This window comes from Saccoglossus kowalevskii, chromosome 13 (assembly GCF_978046115.1).
Source record: "Saccoglossus kowalevskii chromosome 13, keSacKowa6.1, whole genome shotgun sequence".
NCBI classification, from domain to species: domain Eukaryota; kingdom Metazoa; phylum Hemichordata; class Enteropneusta; family Harrimaniidae; genus Saccoglossus; species Saccoglossus kowalevskii.
The window spans coordinates 5,671,959-5,689,560 of NC_140653.1; the positions used below are offsets into that span (position 1 = coordinate 5,671,959).

General features: G+C 33.8%; 1 protein-coding gene across 2 annotated transcripts in view; it reads right to left on the reverse strand.

Moving 5' to 3' along the window:
* Positions 1-17,602, reverse strand: part of LOC100374341 (arrestin domain-containing protein 3-like) — a 55,861-nt gene that overhangs the window by 23,605 nt on the left and 14,654 nt on the right. Inside the window, exon 2 of one of the 2 annotated variants that reach the window (XM_085506873.1) lies at positions 2,899-3,004. The exons of the other annotated variant lie outside the window; for it this stretch is intronic. Coding sequence (XP_085362999.1) covers positions 2,899-3,004 — 106 coding nt within the window. The remainder of the gene's footprint in view (positions 1-2,898; positions 3,005-17,602) is intronic. 2 annotated transcript variants of the gene reach the window in all.

The window sequence follows — 17,602 nt, forward strand, 5'->3', positions numbered from 1 at the left end:
AAAGCCAATGTACACAGTGCCGCATGATATCCTTGTCAACCACTACACATATAGGTAATGTGAAAGTCAATGTACACAGTAACACATGATATTCTTGTCAACCACTACACATACAAGTAATGTGAAAGCCAAAGTACACAGTACCACATGATATCCTTGTCAACCACTACACATACAAGTACATGTGAAAGCCAATGTATACAGTACCACATGATATCATTGTCAACCACTACACATACAAGTAATGTGAAAGCCAAAGTACACAGTGCCACATGATATCCTTGTCAACCACTACACATACAAGTACATGTGAAAGCCAATGTACACAGTACCACATGATATCCTTGTCAACCACTACACATACAAGTACATGTGAAAGCCAATGCACACAGTACCACATGATATCCTTGTCAACCACTACACATACAAGTAATGTGAAAGCCAAAGTACACAGTACCACATGATATCCTTGTCAACCACTACACATACATGTGCATGTGAAAGCCAATGTACACAGTAACACATGAAATCCTTGTCAACCACTACACATACAAGTAATGTGAAAGCCAATGTACACAGTACCACATGATATCATTGTCAACCACTACACATACAAGTAATGTGAAAGCCAAAGTACACAGTACCACATGATATCCTTGTCAACCACTACACATACAAGTACATGTGAAAGCCAATGTACACAGTACCACATGATATCCTTGTCAACCACTACACATACAAGTACATGTGAAAGCCAATGTACACAGTACCACATGATATCCTTGTCAACCACTACACATACAAGTAATGTGAAAGCCAAAGTACACAGTACCTGATGATATCCTTGTCAACCACTACACATACATGTACATGTGAAAGCCAAATTACACAGTACCACATGATATCCTTGTCAACCACTACACATACATGTACATGTGAAAGCCAATGTACATAGTACCACATGATATCCTTGTCAACCACTACACATACATGTACATGTGAAAGCCAATGTACACAGTAACACATGATATCCTTGTCAACCACTACACATACATGTACATGTGAAAGCCAAAGTACACAGTACCACATATCCTTGTCAACCACTACACATACATGTACATGTGAAAGCCAAAGTACACAGTACCACATGATATCCTTGTCAACCACTACACATACAAGTAATGTGAAAGCCAATGTACACAGTAATACATGATATCCTTGTCAACCACTACACATACAAGTAATGTGAAAGCCAAAGTACACAGTAACACATGATATCATTGTCAACCACTACACATACAAGTAATGTGAAAGCCAATGTACATAGTGCCACATGATATCCTTGCCAACGACACATACAAGTAATAAGTAATGTGAAAGCCAATGTACACAGTGCCACATGATATCCTTGTCAACCACTACACATACATGTACATGTGAAAGCCAAAGTACACAGTACCACAAATCCTTGTCAACCACTACACATACATGTACATGTGAAAGCCAAAGTACACAGTACCACATGATATCCTTGTCAACCGCTACACATACAAGTAATGTGAAAGCCAATGTACACAGTAATACATGATATCCTTGTCAACCACTACACATACATGTACATGTGAAAGCCAAAGTACACAGTACCACATGATATCCTTGTGAACCACTACACATACAAGTAATGTGAAAGCCAATGTACACAGTAATACATGATATCTTTGTCAACCACTACACATACAAGTAATGTGAAAGCCAAAGTACACAGTAACACATGATATCATTGTCAACCACTACACATACAAGTAATGTGAAAGCCAATGTACATAGTGCCACATGATATCCTTGCCAACGACACATACAAGTAATAAGTAATGTGAAAGCCAATGTACACAGTGCCACATGATATCCTTGTCAACCACTACACATACATGTACATGTGAAAGCCAAAGTACACAGTACCACATGATATCCTTGTCAACCACTACACATACATGTACATGTGAAAGCCAAAGTACACAGTACCACATATCCTTGTCAACCACTACACATACATGTACATGTGAAAGCCAAAGTACACAGTACCACTTGATATCCTTGTCAACCACTACACATACAAGTAATGTGAAAGCCAATGTACACAGTAATACATGATATCCTTGTCAACCACTACACATACAAGTAATGTGAAAGCCAAAGTACACAGTACCACATGATATCCTTGCCAACGACACATACAAGTAATAAGTAATGTGAAAGCCAATGTACACAGTGCCACATGATATCCTTGTCAACCACTACACATACAAGTACATGTGAAAGCCAATGTACACAGTACCACATGATATTCTTGTCAACCACTACACATACAAGTAATGTGAAAGCCAATGTACACAGTAACACATGATATCCTTGTCAACTACTACACATACAAGTAATGTGAAAGCCAATGTACACAGTACCACATGATATTCTTGTCAACCACTACACATACAAGTAATGTGAAAGCCAATGTACACAGTAACACATGATATCCTTGTCAACCACTACACATACAAGTAATGTGAAAGCCAATGTACACAGTAACATATGATATTCTTGTCAACCACTACACATACATGTACATGTGAAAGCCAATGTACACATTCTATTAAGCATGATGATAAAAACACCACTGGGTATAGTATGAAGGTAACCAATGCCCTATGAAGGATTATCATCTGGGTTGCATAAGAAAGATTACACCCAAATCAATTTAGTTAAAACAGTATTTTAAGATTATGCAAATTAATCTTGAGATATCAATATTATATCAAATCTTGATGTACAGCAAACTTGGATGGATAATAAATGGGGTTTGTACTTCACATTGATTGGACACCATTTTTCAGCGGAATCTACCTTTCCCAAAAAGGGTTTGGTGCATAAAGAAGTACTCTTCTTCTGCGTCATATTTTTGTGTATATGCTCCCGTAGAACTGATACCCCTCTGTTCAGTCCAATGTACCTGCAAGGAAATGAAAGAAAGAAACAAGGTTTAAATTTACTGCAACCAGACTATTTTAGCCACAAGGTTTTAAACACTGTTGGATTCCAAATTATCAATAGCAATTTAAGACACAGACTCTAGTCCTGGAACTAAATTGTACCATTTTTTTTTATTTCGTAATCCAACTGGACTAGATGTATTAATTATTCACAAAATAATGACACTGTTTTTTTGCATTCACAATGTTTTTTCTGAACATTATGGTGTCTGTACATACCATAATAGTAACATGACATTTATTTGTACTCAGTCACATTTGTTTGCATGGCAATACATGTAAGTGTTGACCAAACCTGATTGACTACCCAATATAGCCATGGGACTACCAGCATTTAAAACAGCTAGCGCAGCAAGCTTCCAAGAAATTTTGTAAATTTCGAGCCCTGCACTATTAACTGTACTATTTCAATCACAAAAGTACACATGTAAATTTTGCACTAATTTTCAATGATAATTTAGGCTGAAAATTTTGAACGTGATAGTAATTTATGGGATTCAACCAAATTGTCTTTGATTCAACCAACAAACAACTAAACACATAATTTGCAATGCAGACTGCACAACATCCTAAAATTCATGTGACCAATGTAAATAAGTTCTGGATACACCCCCTCCCCCCAGACGTAAACATGATAACAAAATGCATTTATATTTTGTGATTACATGAGAAAAAAAGAAAATGAGAGCATCAAAATAATGTGTCACCATCATAAGCCCTAGTTAAAAAGTAAATTTTTGAATTGTTCTGCAATACTGAAAGCAGTTATGCATAACCATCTATTTATAATTAAGGGGATAGAGGTTACGTGTACATGTGAAGTTAATATGTAATTTCCACTCAACTACATGTAAGGACACCAAATTTGTTATTTTCATTGGTTGATTGTTCTTATTAGTCATGTGTTTACCCAGTTTAACAAGTAATTGCATTACATATAATCCCCATGAGTTATCAAGTCTAAGAAATGTATAAAGTTTGAACATGAATACATGTAGTCAGAGCATGTCAGGGATATAGCTCCACAACCACATTTTAAAAACAACCAGTCGGCCATTTTGAATCTGAAATTCAGCCATACATGACTAAGATCAGGTCAGTAGAAATGTTTGATTTTGATGAATTTGTAGCATAAAAATGGTGCCATTCGGTCATCTGGAATCAGATTGTTAAACAAATGGACACACATACATGTATGTATGTATCCCTAGATGTATGTTTGAATGTTATTAGTTCATAAATGTCCAAAACACAGGTGGAGATGCATACATGGATGTTAAATTACAAGTCTCCTTTGACACACATTTTACTGATCTGTTTTGTCTGTTTGCAGAATTTTGATTTGTTGTTAGGGATTGAACCTATGAAAAAGAAAGAGCACAGAGACATACTAGAAAAAAAATGAGGTGTAAAAACTAACAAAATAAAATTATGCCACTTGGGAAACATATCACAGCATAATGTTACCATGGGAAAGATATAAATTGACAGCCATCTCGTAAAAATAGTTTACATGTATGGTTCAGTCAATGTGCATACTGTATTCCATTGACAATCAGGCTAAACTATCATTGGCACAATGTCAGTCGGACACTGGTACACGTGTTACTATACTAGTAATATACGCATCAAATTTTCATACATTGGGAACCATATCAAACATGACATGGTGCAGTGAATGCAACACATTAAGCGATTATCAAGAAAACATGCAATAACTGTGCAATATAGATACACATTGAGTTTAGTTGGTTTTGACAGCTTGGGTTCACTGATAACTACTGTGTATACATGCACTAATGAAACAAATTACAGGCACATTACTAACATATAAACACACCAGAACCAGTGATCATGACAAAATACCTACTTCACTCTGTCACGCACTAACCGTCCAAATAAAGTAGCCAGTGTGTAATAAACATGACACATAAAAATAATATTTCTGAAGACTTTACAAGAAATCAGGAAGATTTACTTATAAATAGAATCAAACCTTCACCTATGAATAAAGACTACTTGTCAATATTACAATTTATATGTAAAATGACCACCTGTCTAATCACAGCCACCATTTTGGTTTGATTGAATGTACATGTACATGTACAAAGACAAAAAAAAAGATAGAAAATGAGTGTTTTACACTCAAGTTTCAACACTGAAAAACTAGTTTACTCTTTTTTATTAACATCTTCAAATATATCTGTCAACAAATCATCATTTAAACTGAGAAATTATGGTCAAATAAATTCCATAAATAAATTTCTATAAACTATATTGGGTGGTTTATATCTGCAGATTTAACTAAATAAAGCTTTCAATTCAAATACACTGACAAATGCATCCAACTAAAAAACCTTTGAAGCAGTGACAATGTAGACAAATTTAACAATAATCTGTTTTTTAATATCTATTCCTATCTGGCAAACTTAATTAAGTCAGAGAATAATCGGGCACGATCTCGTACCTTATAAAAGAATGAATCTAACTCACACACTGCAGTATATAGTTATAATGAGAATTCTACAAATAACATCTGTAAATATAAGACTAAGTCACCATGGCAATTATAACTAACAAAAGCAAATGAATTATAATGTAAATACAGTTGTGACACAAAATTGAGTTACCTTATTAAATTTTCCAATAGCGGTCACCCTCAAGTTTAAATCAATAAATTTACAAGCAGGGTCAACTGATTACAATCAATATGAAATAATGCATGTACAGTATTTGCTCTAGTAGAAATGTATAGAAGTACATATAAATCAACTTGTATGTTTTTTCACCATAGAAACACCTCTGTGATTTACACATGTGTACTATGAATAGTGCAAACAGGATATTGTATTGATACAATGTAACTGTACTCCCTATTTTACTATAATCTCACATTACTGAGGCACAAAATAACTGAATACATTCCATCCATTTTAACACTCATAATGCCACACATTGTAGGAAGCATGTATTCGGAAATAGTCACAATGGACTGCAGTACAGACATCACATAAAATCTAAATCACTGATAAACATTTTGTGCTCAAAAGAACTGTCAACCATTAAATTAAATGATTTTATGATTTAATTAAGGACATGACAATGACTTTTTCACAGTCATTGCTACAAAATCTCATCCGAGATAGTATAGTATCTTAAAAAAACAGGATCGCTGCACTGCGCGTGTTAAAATTTCATGTAAACAAAGAATGCATTTTACACGCGTTAATTGTACATGTATATGTCACTATGAGTCCCATATCAAACAGGACGCATCACAATGACCACCACCCTTTAAATATACAGTATATATTTTCTGTACATTAATTACATGAAAACAGTTAAAATGCTAAGTAGCTTATTAAAATGCACAAATCTTGTATCTTGATTTGTAGTATTAAGCAAGTATTTCTTGTACTTGGCATGTAGCAGTTATTATGTGACTTATATTGAGCCTTGGATGAAATTAATCAGCATTGCATACATCATAATGAAATCTGACGAGTCATTGGATTCTAGAGATAATTGGCGAAATAGACATAGTAAATCCAAATAAGTATTTGCTTTAATAGTAGTGCTTCACTTAAATGACAGAGGTGTGGCATAATGGTCAAAATCAACGACTTTTGAATGATTTTTTTTGCTTTAGATAGAGCAATTATACGGTACTCCATTCTGAGTTTCATACTGAAAAGTCAAAAAATAAATAAAATTGGTAACCATACATAAATAACGAAACTGTTCATATATTAACACATAAAAGATTTTTGAACAAAAAATATATACAAACTGAATGTAAAACACATGATAGCATACATGTACTACCTACCACTGACTCAGACTGTGTAACAAAGTACATAAGAATTGAACCATGATGCCATCAATAACAAAAGGAGTAGAGAGCACTAGCTACTACACTGTCATTATTTGATAATACACATGGAGGTCCCATGATCTTTTGACCTTATACCATTGACTGCTAAGTACATTATGTAAACAGAGCTTAAATTGTTATCAAAAGCAATTTGTTATGGGTGACTATATAAGTGTGTAATTGATCAAGTCATGTGACATGTATAGACCACATGGGATTTACTCATCATACTATGAATACTTGAAAACACTATATTAGGACGATTTGAGTCAATTAAAGGTATGTCATGTATGTCATACTTTTATTTTTATAGGTTCAAGCCATCAGAATACAAATTATAATTGATGTCACCGGACAATTCTTCTAATTGATAACAAAATACAAAATATCATGGAAAATGTAAACTGTCAACAGTCGGTTGTACCTAATATTAGTCAGTTATTATTATTAAATATTGTGTATAAATGTAATACAGGAAGTCCCTCACATGAAATACAATGTACTTTGCATATGCCTAACAAACGTTTTCTGCATTTGAATGTCTAATTACCGTAAAAACTCGATTAATTCGCGGTAGTAAAAATAATTATTTTTTCAAGTGCACGGATTAATAGCGTAAAAACGGAAATTATTGGTTTTTGGTGCGCGAATTAAAAGAGTAATTTTAGATCGATTCAAAAAGGAGCTGTTTTCATAAATTTATTAGTGATTTGTTTTGTTTTCCAATGAACACGATTACAGGACGTTTTTTAGTGCCTCTGAGACTCGTGGCTAGCGATATTCATGGCGTATAGTCGGGCAGAGAACACGCACTGCGTCAAGGACCACGCACCGTGTTACACTTGAAATGAAACAGTGAAATGGCAAAGGTACACAAACAAATGATGAGCACGTGGCTACAAAGTAGCCGTCTCGCTGCACTGCCTTTTTTTATTTTTCTAGGCATCGCCCGGGCGATGTTATGGCAGATATTAGGAAGTCCATCTTGTCTGGAAAAATAACCCTGCGTTGATAAAAATGATGTCAAAAAATGTTTAGAAAAAATAATGTTTCGCGTTGACCAAATATAATCATGCAAAGTATAAATTCAAAGTGTTTCAATACATTAGTGGGAGGTCGCATTTTACGTGAACAAAAACATGCACTAAGAAGGAAAAGCAAGCCAAAGTCGAAACGGGGTGCATCATGGACATGACACAACACACGCTGCGACAACTGAGTGATCAGCGACATCATTTTGGGACGCAATTGAACTTCAAGTACTAGTACTTCTTTGCGAAACTTGCTGCGCGGCGATGCTGACATCAAGTGTGTGTTGGCCGAAGTTTGACCCCCAAGTCACGCACTGAACTGGCGCGTTACCTTAGCAACCTTTTTCTTTCGTGCCCCGCGCGACAATCTAGTAAAATTGTTAACATATCCGAAGGTACTGTAATTACGCAACTTGTATGCAACTCTGTACTGGCTTTGAATATATCAACGTCGTTTACTTAGTGCACTGCTTTTCTAATTACGCAAATTTGTTTACAATATTGTACCGGCTCTGAACTTCATAATGTATTGCTTTCATGATAATTAGTTTTTTTTTTAACCACGCGTTTGAATTACGTGCGGCATTGGGCAATGACCTCCAAGAGTTCATGCACTGATATTTAAATTCGGGCCACCCAGCTTGGCGCAAATCAATATAGTTACCTGTACTTGTCATTTGTTCAAAAAATCTTTCAACTCTCACAAATACCATGGACGCGAAGAGTTAACTAGGGGTTAAATGAAATGGAACGTCTTTCTTGGACAAAAAATACGTCAGTACAAAATTATGTGTACAAGGTTAGATCAGTCTGGTTAGATTTATAGAACGTACTAGTACATGACCGCTTAACTCTGTGTTTTTTACCGAATCCGGTATAATGAAAAGGTGACACGAGGTCAATCGCCCGACCAATCAAAAAAGTCAATTTACGCACCATAGCATAGGACTTCGGCTGATACCCCGCCCATGGGCGATGTTTTGGTCCACACATTGCCTGACTGAACCAACAAACATTTTTACAGACCCCAATTTTCCCGTCCGACATCTTGTATCGAGCGCGCTATTTCAAATATGAGGCTAAAATAATTCACTGTGAAGTTGAAAAGCATTAAAAACTTCAATAAAACCAATGCTGTAAACGAATTGTTGTTGCGTATTATTACACTCGAATAAAGTCTACGCTTAAAAAGAATGTTATTTACGAAGTTTAAAATATCCAAGCCTTCCTGGTTCGAGCCTGTTGGTTGTTATCAGTAATGTTTAATTTTTGTCTGTATCGCATTCCAGACAAAATGTCGGTAAACAAGAAATGGGCGAACTAAAATATCTCCTGCGTTTCACATGCGACATGATTATTAAAAAACACAGAGTTAAGCGATCATGTACGTTCTATAAAGCTAACCTTGTACACATAATCTTGTACTGACGTGTTTTTTCTCCAAAAAAGACGTTCTCTTTCAGTTAACCCCCAGTTAGCTCTTCGCGTTCATGGTATTTGTGAGAGTTGAAAGATTTTTTGAACACATGACAAGTAACTATATTGATTTACGTACGTTACGTCATGTATGTTCTATAAAGCTAACCTTCTACACATAATCTTGTACTGACGTGTTTTTTCTCCAAAAAAGACGTTTTCTTTCAGTTAACCCCCAGTTAGCTCTTCGCGTTCATGGTATTTGTGAGAGTTGAAAGATTTGTTGAACACATGACAAGTAACTATATTGATTTGCGTCAAGCTGGGTGGCCCGAATTTAAATATCAGTGCGTGAACTCAAACGCGTGGTTATCAGAGTTCAGTCGAAATGTCCGTGAATATTGCGATCGAAGTGCGCTGTCCAGAGTTTATTATATTATAGTAAAATTTAACTTGACGCATGGTATGGTTTATATTACATGTTCACTTCATTTCGAATAAAAAAATCACCATTGGAACATTGGTGAATCACAAGTATTTAAAATATTTTCTCGACTTTATCGAATTATCATGAAAGCAATACATTTAATACAAAGTTGAAATATTCAGAGCTGGTACAATATTGTAAACAAATTTGCGTAATTAGAAAAGCAGTGCCCAACATCTGTAGTGTCGTGGGAACAATCTTTACCGAACCTAAACTGCTTGCTAACTGAAAGGCTGTGATGACGGAGATCATCTGCGATTGCGGCTACACCAAGTACTGATAACATAAAAACTCAAACAAAATGTATATTTTTAGTGTCTTCATGCAATATATTCCGAGTTATCCACTTTTTTCTGGCCCGCGAATTAATAGGATACAATTTTAAACATGTTTTTGAACGCCGCGAATTAAAAGGATACATTTAAAAATTAGCGTTCGAAAATAAAATGGGTGCGCGAATTAATAGAGACCGCGAATTAATCGAGTTTTTACGGTACATTAGGCCCGAGGGCTGACAACAGTCTATGGAAAATGGTGAAAAGTGTCATTTTTACAATATATGTATGTACATGTATCTCAAACTTGACATGAGATAAAAGTCCCATAATGCATTGCATATAAATTAATGTGCAGTAACATACTCAGTAGGAAAAAATTTGAATTTGACTCAAACTGCCTTTAATACGTAACTAGTGAGTTGTAACTCTGTAACTCAAAAAGCATACTGGACAAGAACACGTGCATTTTTATATGTTGTGCATCTATGCAAAATCATGAATAAATTCCCTAACCAATAAATAAATAAATACAGTATATATTATATGACACATTAGACAGAAAAATTGTTTTTATTCGGTTCTACTTCATTTTAATTCTAAGGGGCATAACATTACGAATACATCCATTTCTGGTGTATGTGTTGTCAATAGCAACAAGAATCAAGTCAAGCGTGACGAGGAGGAGGAAACTATATTCCACCTTATAACTAAAGATCCGCAGGAAATTATCAAACTCTTCAACTCATTCCCTGTGCTTCCCTCCTAGTGCATGTATACATGTGTTCTATTGTAGAATCTTGTAAGTGATTCAATTTTATAGTTGCTGTGGGCGTGTTATACCTACACATTTATACATTGTTGTTTAAATGTTTTCTTAAATGCTATCGAAAAAGAGCCATTGCTCGCCTAGCTATTAGTTACTTATGACAGCAATTACCAAATATTAACTAGGGTATTATTATACATGTACGCCCAGCTCTGTAACCTATGGCACTGTGCAATGCAATAATTTTTGTTATTGTACTTGAGTTATTATTTTAATGATGTGGTTAAGAAAAGGTCAGCTAAAATATCACTTTCGCTTTCAGTTCTCGTTTGGCACCAGGCACCTTCAGTAACGTATTCAAAATTTTGCAATTTTTGGGCGCTTGTTTCTTTCTCAATTGGACAATAAGAAGGATCGTAACCGCTCTCTTATGATTTCATAAAACCTATATTTGTGTAGTCACATCTTGAATATTTATAATATTATAATATTTAGTAACAACCGGGATACTGCTGCTTTTATGAAACTCCTGGATAACAACTGCCGAGATTTCCTTGTATATAAATTAATAAAATATTTTAAAAGTTCTACATGTACAACTGTACGATTAAGTTCTGAGTGTCAGTAATCCTGTACATCATATCCCTAGATAATTACACTCAGACTGAGATCAAAACAGCAGACTGCAGGTGATAAATTCATAGCAGCATTTGATGGTATACAAATGAGTGTTGTCAGGCACAAACCTACCACCGAACAAATGCACCTTTAGACTGCTTTGTTTTATTTCCAGACATATACACAAAATAACGGAATAACATTCCTTGTGCATTGTACGCTTCGACATTGTCTCTGAACCCTCGCATTTCGGACAATAACTTCACTGTAAGATGCATATATCATATTATTATACATCTGTCACCGTAATGCCATAAGTTATGGCATGCCATTATTTTGCGATATTTTATGGGGTATTTTCATCCTACCATAATAGGAAATGTGAATTCCAAATATGGAATGATTACACGCGTAAGCGTCCTGATTATAAAAACAAACATGGCTGCCACCAGAGTTTGACCAGATTCAACACAAATAATTTTGCTGATTCTGTTCTAAACATTTTGGATTTTGGCATTCCCATGGTGTATCCTTAGAAGAAAAAGATGTATAATAATAAGGTTATTACGAGGATACCTCAAAGTATGCACTCAGACAGTACGCCGTGCATCAATACTCCAGCTGTACTTTCTGTAACATCAATAACTGCAATATAGTCTTCATTATGTTTTGTATTGAATGCATTTATATCAACATTGTGTCCAGAATGTTAAACTGAATGAAATTGACAAATTCAGTAGTGAACACTAGTAATCAGAACAAATTTCCTTAGATTAGAGAGGGGTTCGGGTGGTAAAAAAAAAATCTTACAGTGGGAAATGCCAGAAAAAAACTGAAAACAAAACACATTTGATAGAGAGTAACATTATCCATAAAAAAAGAAAGAATATACATATAGATATTTTTCTTTTCCAGAATTTCTGAGGGCTGACAGAAAAAAATCCTTGTTTATAAGACCTGCATTTTTGCTTCATAAAAATCACCTAACCATCGGTGGTGCTGTGAGATTCTTGTAAACTGCGAGACCTCAGATTGAAAGTTGTCTGTGTGTCTTCTCAACCACATTCATACAATGTAGCTACTGTTTACTGCAGAAAATCTTTTGCTTTGATGTTTGCAATAGTTTCTGTGTTTTCTGCATCATTTCAAAGACACAAACTGTACATGTACAAAAGGTATCTAAGCATTTAAACATTCAAAGAAAAATTAGATTTTTTTTGGTATTGCTTTCATGTAATTGTCACTGCAAGAATACGGTTAAATACTTTATGGTATCTGGAATTAATTTTTGCTGAAAACATCCTTTCGGTGTTTTGAATGGAATTTAGTTTCACTGATTTTTGACGAGTTGAATGTAAAATATAGAAAAAAGGTATATTCGCTGGATTTTATTTTTCATTCAGCAAAAATAGCGAAAATTAATTCCAAAGTATTTAACAGTATAATATCAATGGAAATTAATGATACCAGCATAAACTACTTACTCGGTATAATTGATGTTCAATTGATCTACATTAAGGACAGAACAAGGAAACCAAGTGATCAGACAGAAATAAAACAATGCATCATGGGTTGATGGCTTTTCATAAACTTACTAGTAGTATGGGTAATTCCAATCAAAATATTTGACATGCTCAAGAGTAATCTGTAACCTAGCAACAAGCTTAACTGGAATTCCTCAATCTAATAATAAATACTACTGTCATTCACTTCTAAACAGGTTTCCATTGGAAACCAATCATGTTATGAGTCAACTGATAAGAAATAGGAAAATGAAATGATTGCCTTGGTTACAAATGAATGAATGGAGCTTACTTTAAAATGAGTGGGTGTGATTTTCTACAATTTAGAGTAATCTACAACTTCATCTGCAATGCTGGCAGCTGTTGCAAATATATGTAGTTGTGTTTGACAGTTTTAACAAAACATGGATATATTGTGATACATGTTGTTATAAAAGATAACTGATTCAGACTGGTGTAGGATTTTCTGCATTTCCATACAATCTAATAACACGGGTACATGTAATTTACTTGCATACATTTGTATTCTGTGTAAATTTGAAAATGAATGGTAAGGGCATGTTAGTTATATGACACAGGAACATCATTCATTACTAAAAACAAATTGCCCGTCAGTTGGACATTTTGAATCCATCCGAATAACAAAAAATTACGCATCAAGGTCCCATAATATACAAGATACCATATGTACCAAGTTTGAATGGAATGGCAGAAATGCTTGAATGTGATCAATTTTTAAGCACAAGAATGGCCACCCTGTGGTGACCTTGAATCAAATGTATCTTCCAGGATGTACAATGTACATGTATGCGTGATCAGCTCTGGCATAACCAGGTGAAGACATACTGATGCATGTACAGACTGACACACACAGGTTTATCCATAAGACTCTATTTTCAGACTATACATAAATAAACTCAATCACCTTACCTCCATGCAATGAGATGTAAACAAATTTTCACAACATTCATGTCAATATATGTTCATGTTCACTACTGTATTCACTTATATCTAAGCTTTCAGAAGATGATATATAGGTTGTTATATTGTAACTATTTAGAAAATTTCTGATAAATTTTAACTTGTTTTTTCCCTATTGCTACCTTAATTCAAGCATGACACAATTGTACATTGCTGGATTTAGGTTACTTGGTCAAAAAACATTACAGTAGTAACAGATTTGACAATAAAAAGTGCTCATAAGCTTTATTCTGCACATTATGCACCTTGTCAAGGAACCAATCTATATATTGCAAATATGAGTTGTAATACATTGTCAGCAAATTTTAGTTTAAAGCCCTTTCTATATGAAGTAACTTGGCCAAAAATCAAATCTGTAGGTTATCACATTTATGGGATACAACTTGTATACTTGCCGAAGCCTTGCGATTGTTCCATTTATTGACAATTTTCACAACAATAAATCCCATAATGCACTGCTGTTCAATGTAGCATGCCTAAAGGGACATCTCCATCTAAGCCTAATCTCACAACAAATTTCCTTTCCGGATTCAAATTACAATGGATAACAAAATATAGATTAACATTATAAACAATAGTGTCCCATGATTCCTTGGTGCAATACCTGGGTTTGGCAGATTCCCCTTTAAACACAATTAACTTAGGAATTGCAAAGCCATCCTATAAATTTAAAAGGGAGAGACCGAATGACTTTGAAGGAAACAACTCAAGAGACTTAGGTGTCCAAATTAGGCATGTCCAACTGTTTCAGAAAGACAGACAACTTCCATTTTTAATTCCAACCGCTGAGATTGGTGTGAATGTGTGCAATTCAGTGACTGAATCACACTGAATTCCTTGATAATGTTTGGTAATGGCAAGACTTATGAATACTATAACTGAATTCATTACAGTATACAAATTACTTTACATGTCAACAACATCAATTTTCCCGACAATATAACTTGAGGAACTTATTATATACCTCATATTTACCAGCTCGTACGGGAAACCACATTATTGCGAGCCATAAAATGATTTTCCATAATATGCCTAGCCTTGTTTTTACTATCAGACATAAACACACACTACTGGTAGTCATATGTTACAGTACACGTTACAGACATAAACACACACTACTGGTAGTCATATGTTACATACAGTACATGTTACAGACATAAACACACACTACTGGTAGTCATATGTTACAGTACACGTTACAGACATAAACACACACTACTGGTAGTCATATGTTACAGTACATGTTACAGACATAAACACACACTACTGGTAGTCATATGTTACAGTACATGTTACAGACATAAACACACTACTGGTAGTCATATGTCACAGTACATGTTACAGACATAAATACACACTACTGGTAGTCATATGTTACAGTACATGTTACAGACATAAACACACACTACTGGTAGTCATATGTTACAGTACATGTTACAGACATAAACACACACTACTGGTAGTCATATGTTACAGTACACGTTACAGACATAAACACACACTACTGGTAGTCATATGTTACAGTACATGTTACAGACATAAACACACACTACTGGTAGTCATATGTTACAGTACATGTTACAGACATAAACACACACTACTGGTAGTCATATGTTACAGTACATGTTACAGACATAAACACACACTACTGGTAGTCATATGTTACAGTACATGTTACAGACATAAACACACACTACTGGAAGTCATATGTTACAGTACATTGTATATGGGTTTTGGTGTATAAACACCAAACCCTGAAAGTACAGCAGCTGTACCAGCTGTGACAGAATGTTAAACTTAATAGCTAGAGGTGACTGCTGGAATGTTTGTTAGTGGGTTATTTTATTAACTTGTTTATTACATCAAAACAAGTAATTGGGGAGAGTAAGTAAAAATCTCAATAATTAAAGTTGTTGATGCAAGGACTGTGGCTTATTAAAAGAATCATTACACAGTGAATAGGAATTGCATACAGTATTTGACATATTAGTCTACTGTATGCCAGGGATTTGGATTCACAACCAGTTGACAAACGGAACGGAAATCATTTTTTACCTAAAAAATATACCTCATACTGAATTAGCTCTATTGGAAACACATTCTTAATAGAAGGGCATACATATATAAACCAATCATGTATAATGAAGCATTAAAATATAAATTAAAATATACATAAACCTCTGTAGTTTAAGTGTATGCGCTATTAATAGAGCAAATAAGGTATTTTGAAAATTTGAAGAGAGAAGCTGGGAATTATTTGAGATAATTTCTTAAGAAAGCTGGAAGGGGAAGGAATAATGCCATTATACACACATACATGTATAAACTAATTAGCTTATATACGACATTACAACATACATGTATAAACTAATTAGCTTATATACGACATTACAACATACATGTATAAACTAATTAGCTTATATATGACATTACAACATACATGTATAAACTAATTAGCTTATATATGACATTACAACATACATGTATAAACTAATTAGCTTATATACGACATTACAACATACATGTATAAACTAATTAGCTTATATATGACATTACAACATACAAGTATAAACTAATTAGCTTATATACGACATTACAACATACATGTATAAACTAATTAGCTTATATACGACATTACAACATACATGTATAAACTAATTAGCTTATATACGACATTACAACATACATGTATAAACTAATTAGCTTATATATGACATTACAACATACATGTATAAACTAATTAGCTTATATATGACATTACAACATACATGTATAAACTAATTAGCTTATATACGACAATACAACATACATGTATAAACTAATTAGCTTAATATATGACATTACAACATACAAGTATAAACTAATTAGCTTATATACGACATTACAACATACATGTATAAACTAATTAGCTTATATATGACATTACAACATACATGTATAAACTAATTAGCTTATATACGACATTACAACATACATGTATAAACTAATTAGCTTATATACGACATTACAACATACATGTATAAACTAATTAGCTTATATATGACATTACAACATACATGTATAAACTAATTAGCTTATATACGACATTACAACATACATGTATAAACTAATTAGCTTATATATGACATTACAACATACATGTATAAACTAATTAGCTTATATACGACATTACAACATACATGTATAAACTAATTAGCTTATATACGACATTACAACATACATGCATAAACTAATTAGCTTATATATGACATTACAACATACATGTATAAACTAATTAGCTTATATATGACATTACAACATACATGTATAAACTAATTAGCTAATATACGACATTACAACATACATGTATAAGCTAATTAGCTTATATACGACATTACAACATACATGTATAAGCTAATTAGCTTATATACGACATTACAACATACATGTATAAACTAATTAGCTTATATACGACATTACAATATACATGTATAAACTAATTAGCTTATATATGATATTACAACATACATGTATAAACTAATTAGCTTATATATGACATTACAACATACATGTATAAACTAATTAGCTTATATATGACATTACAA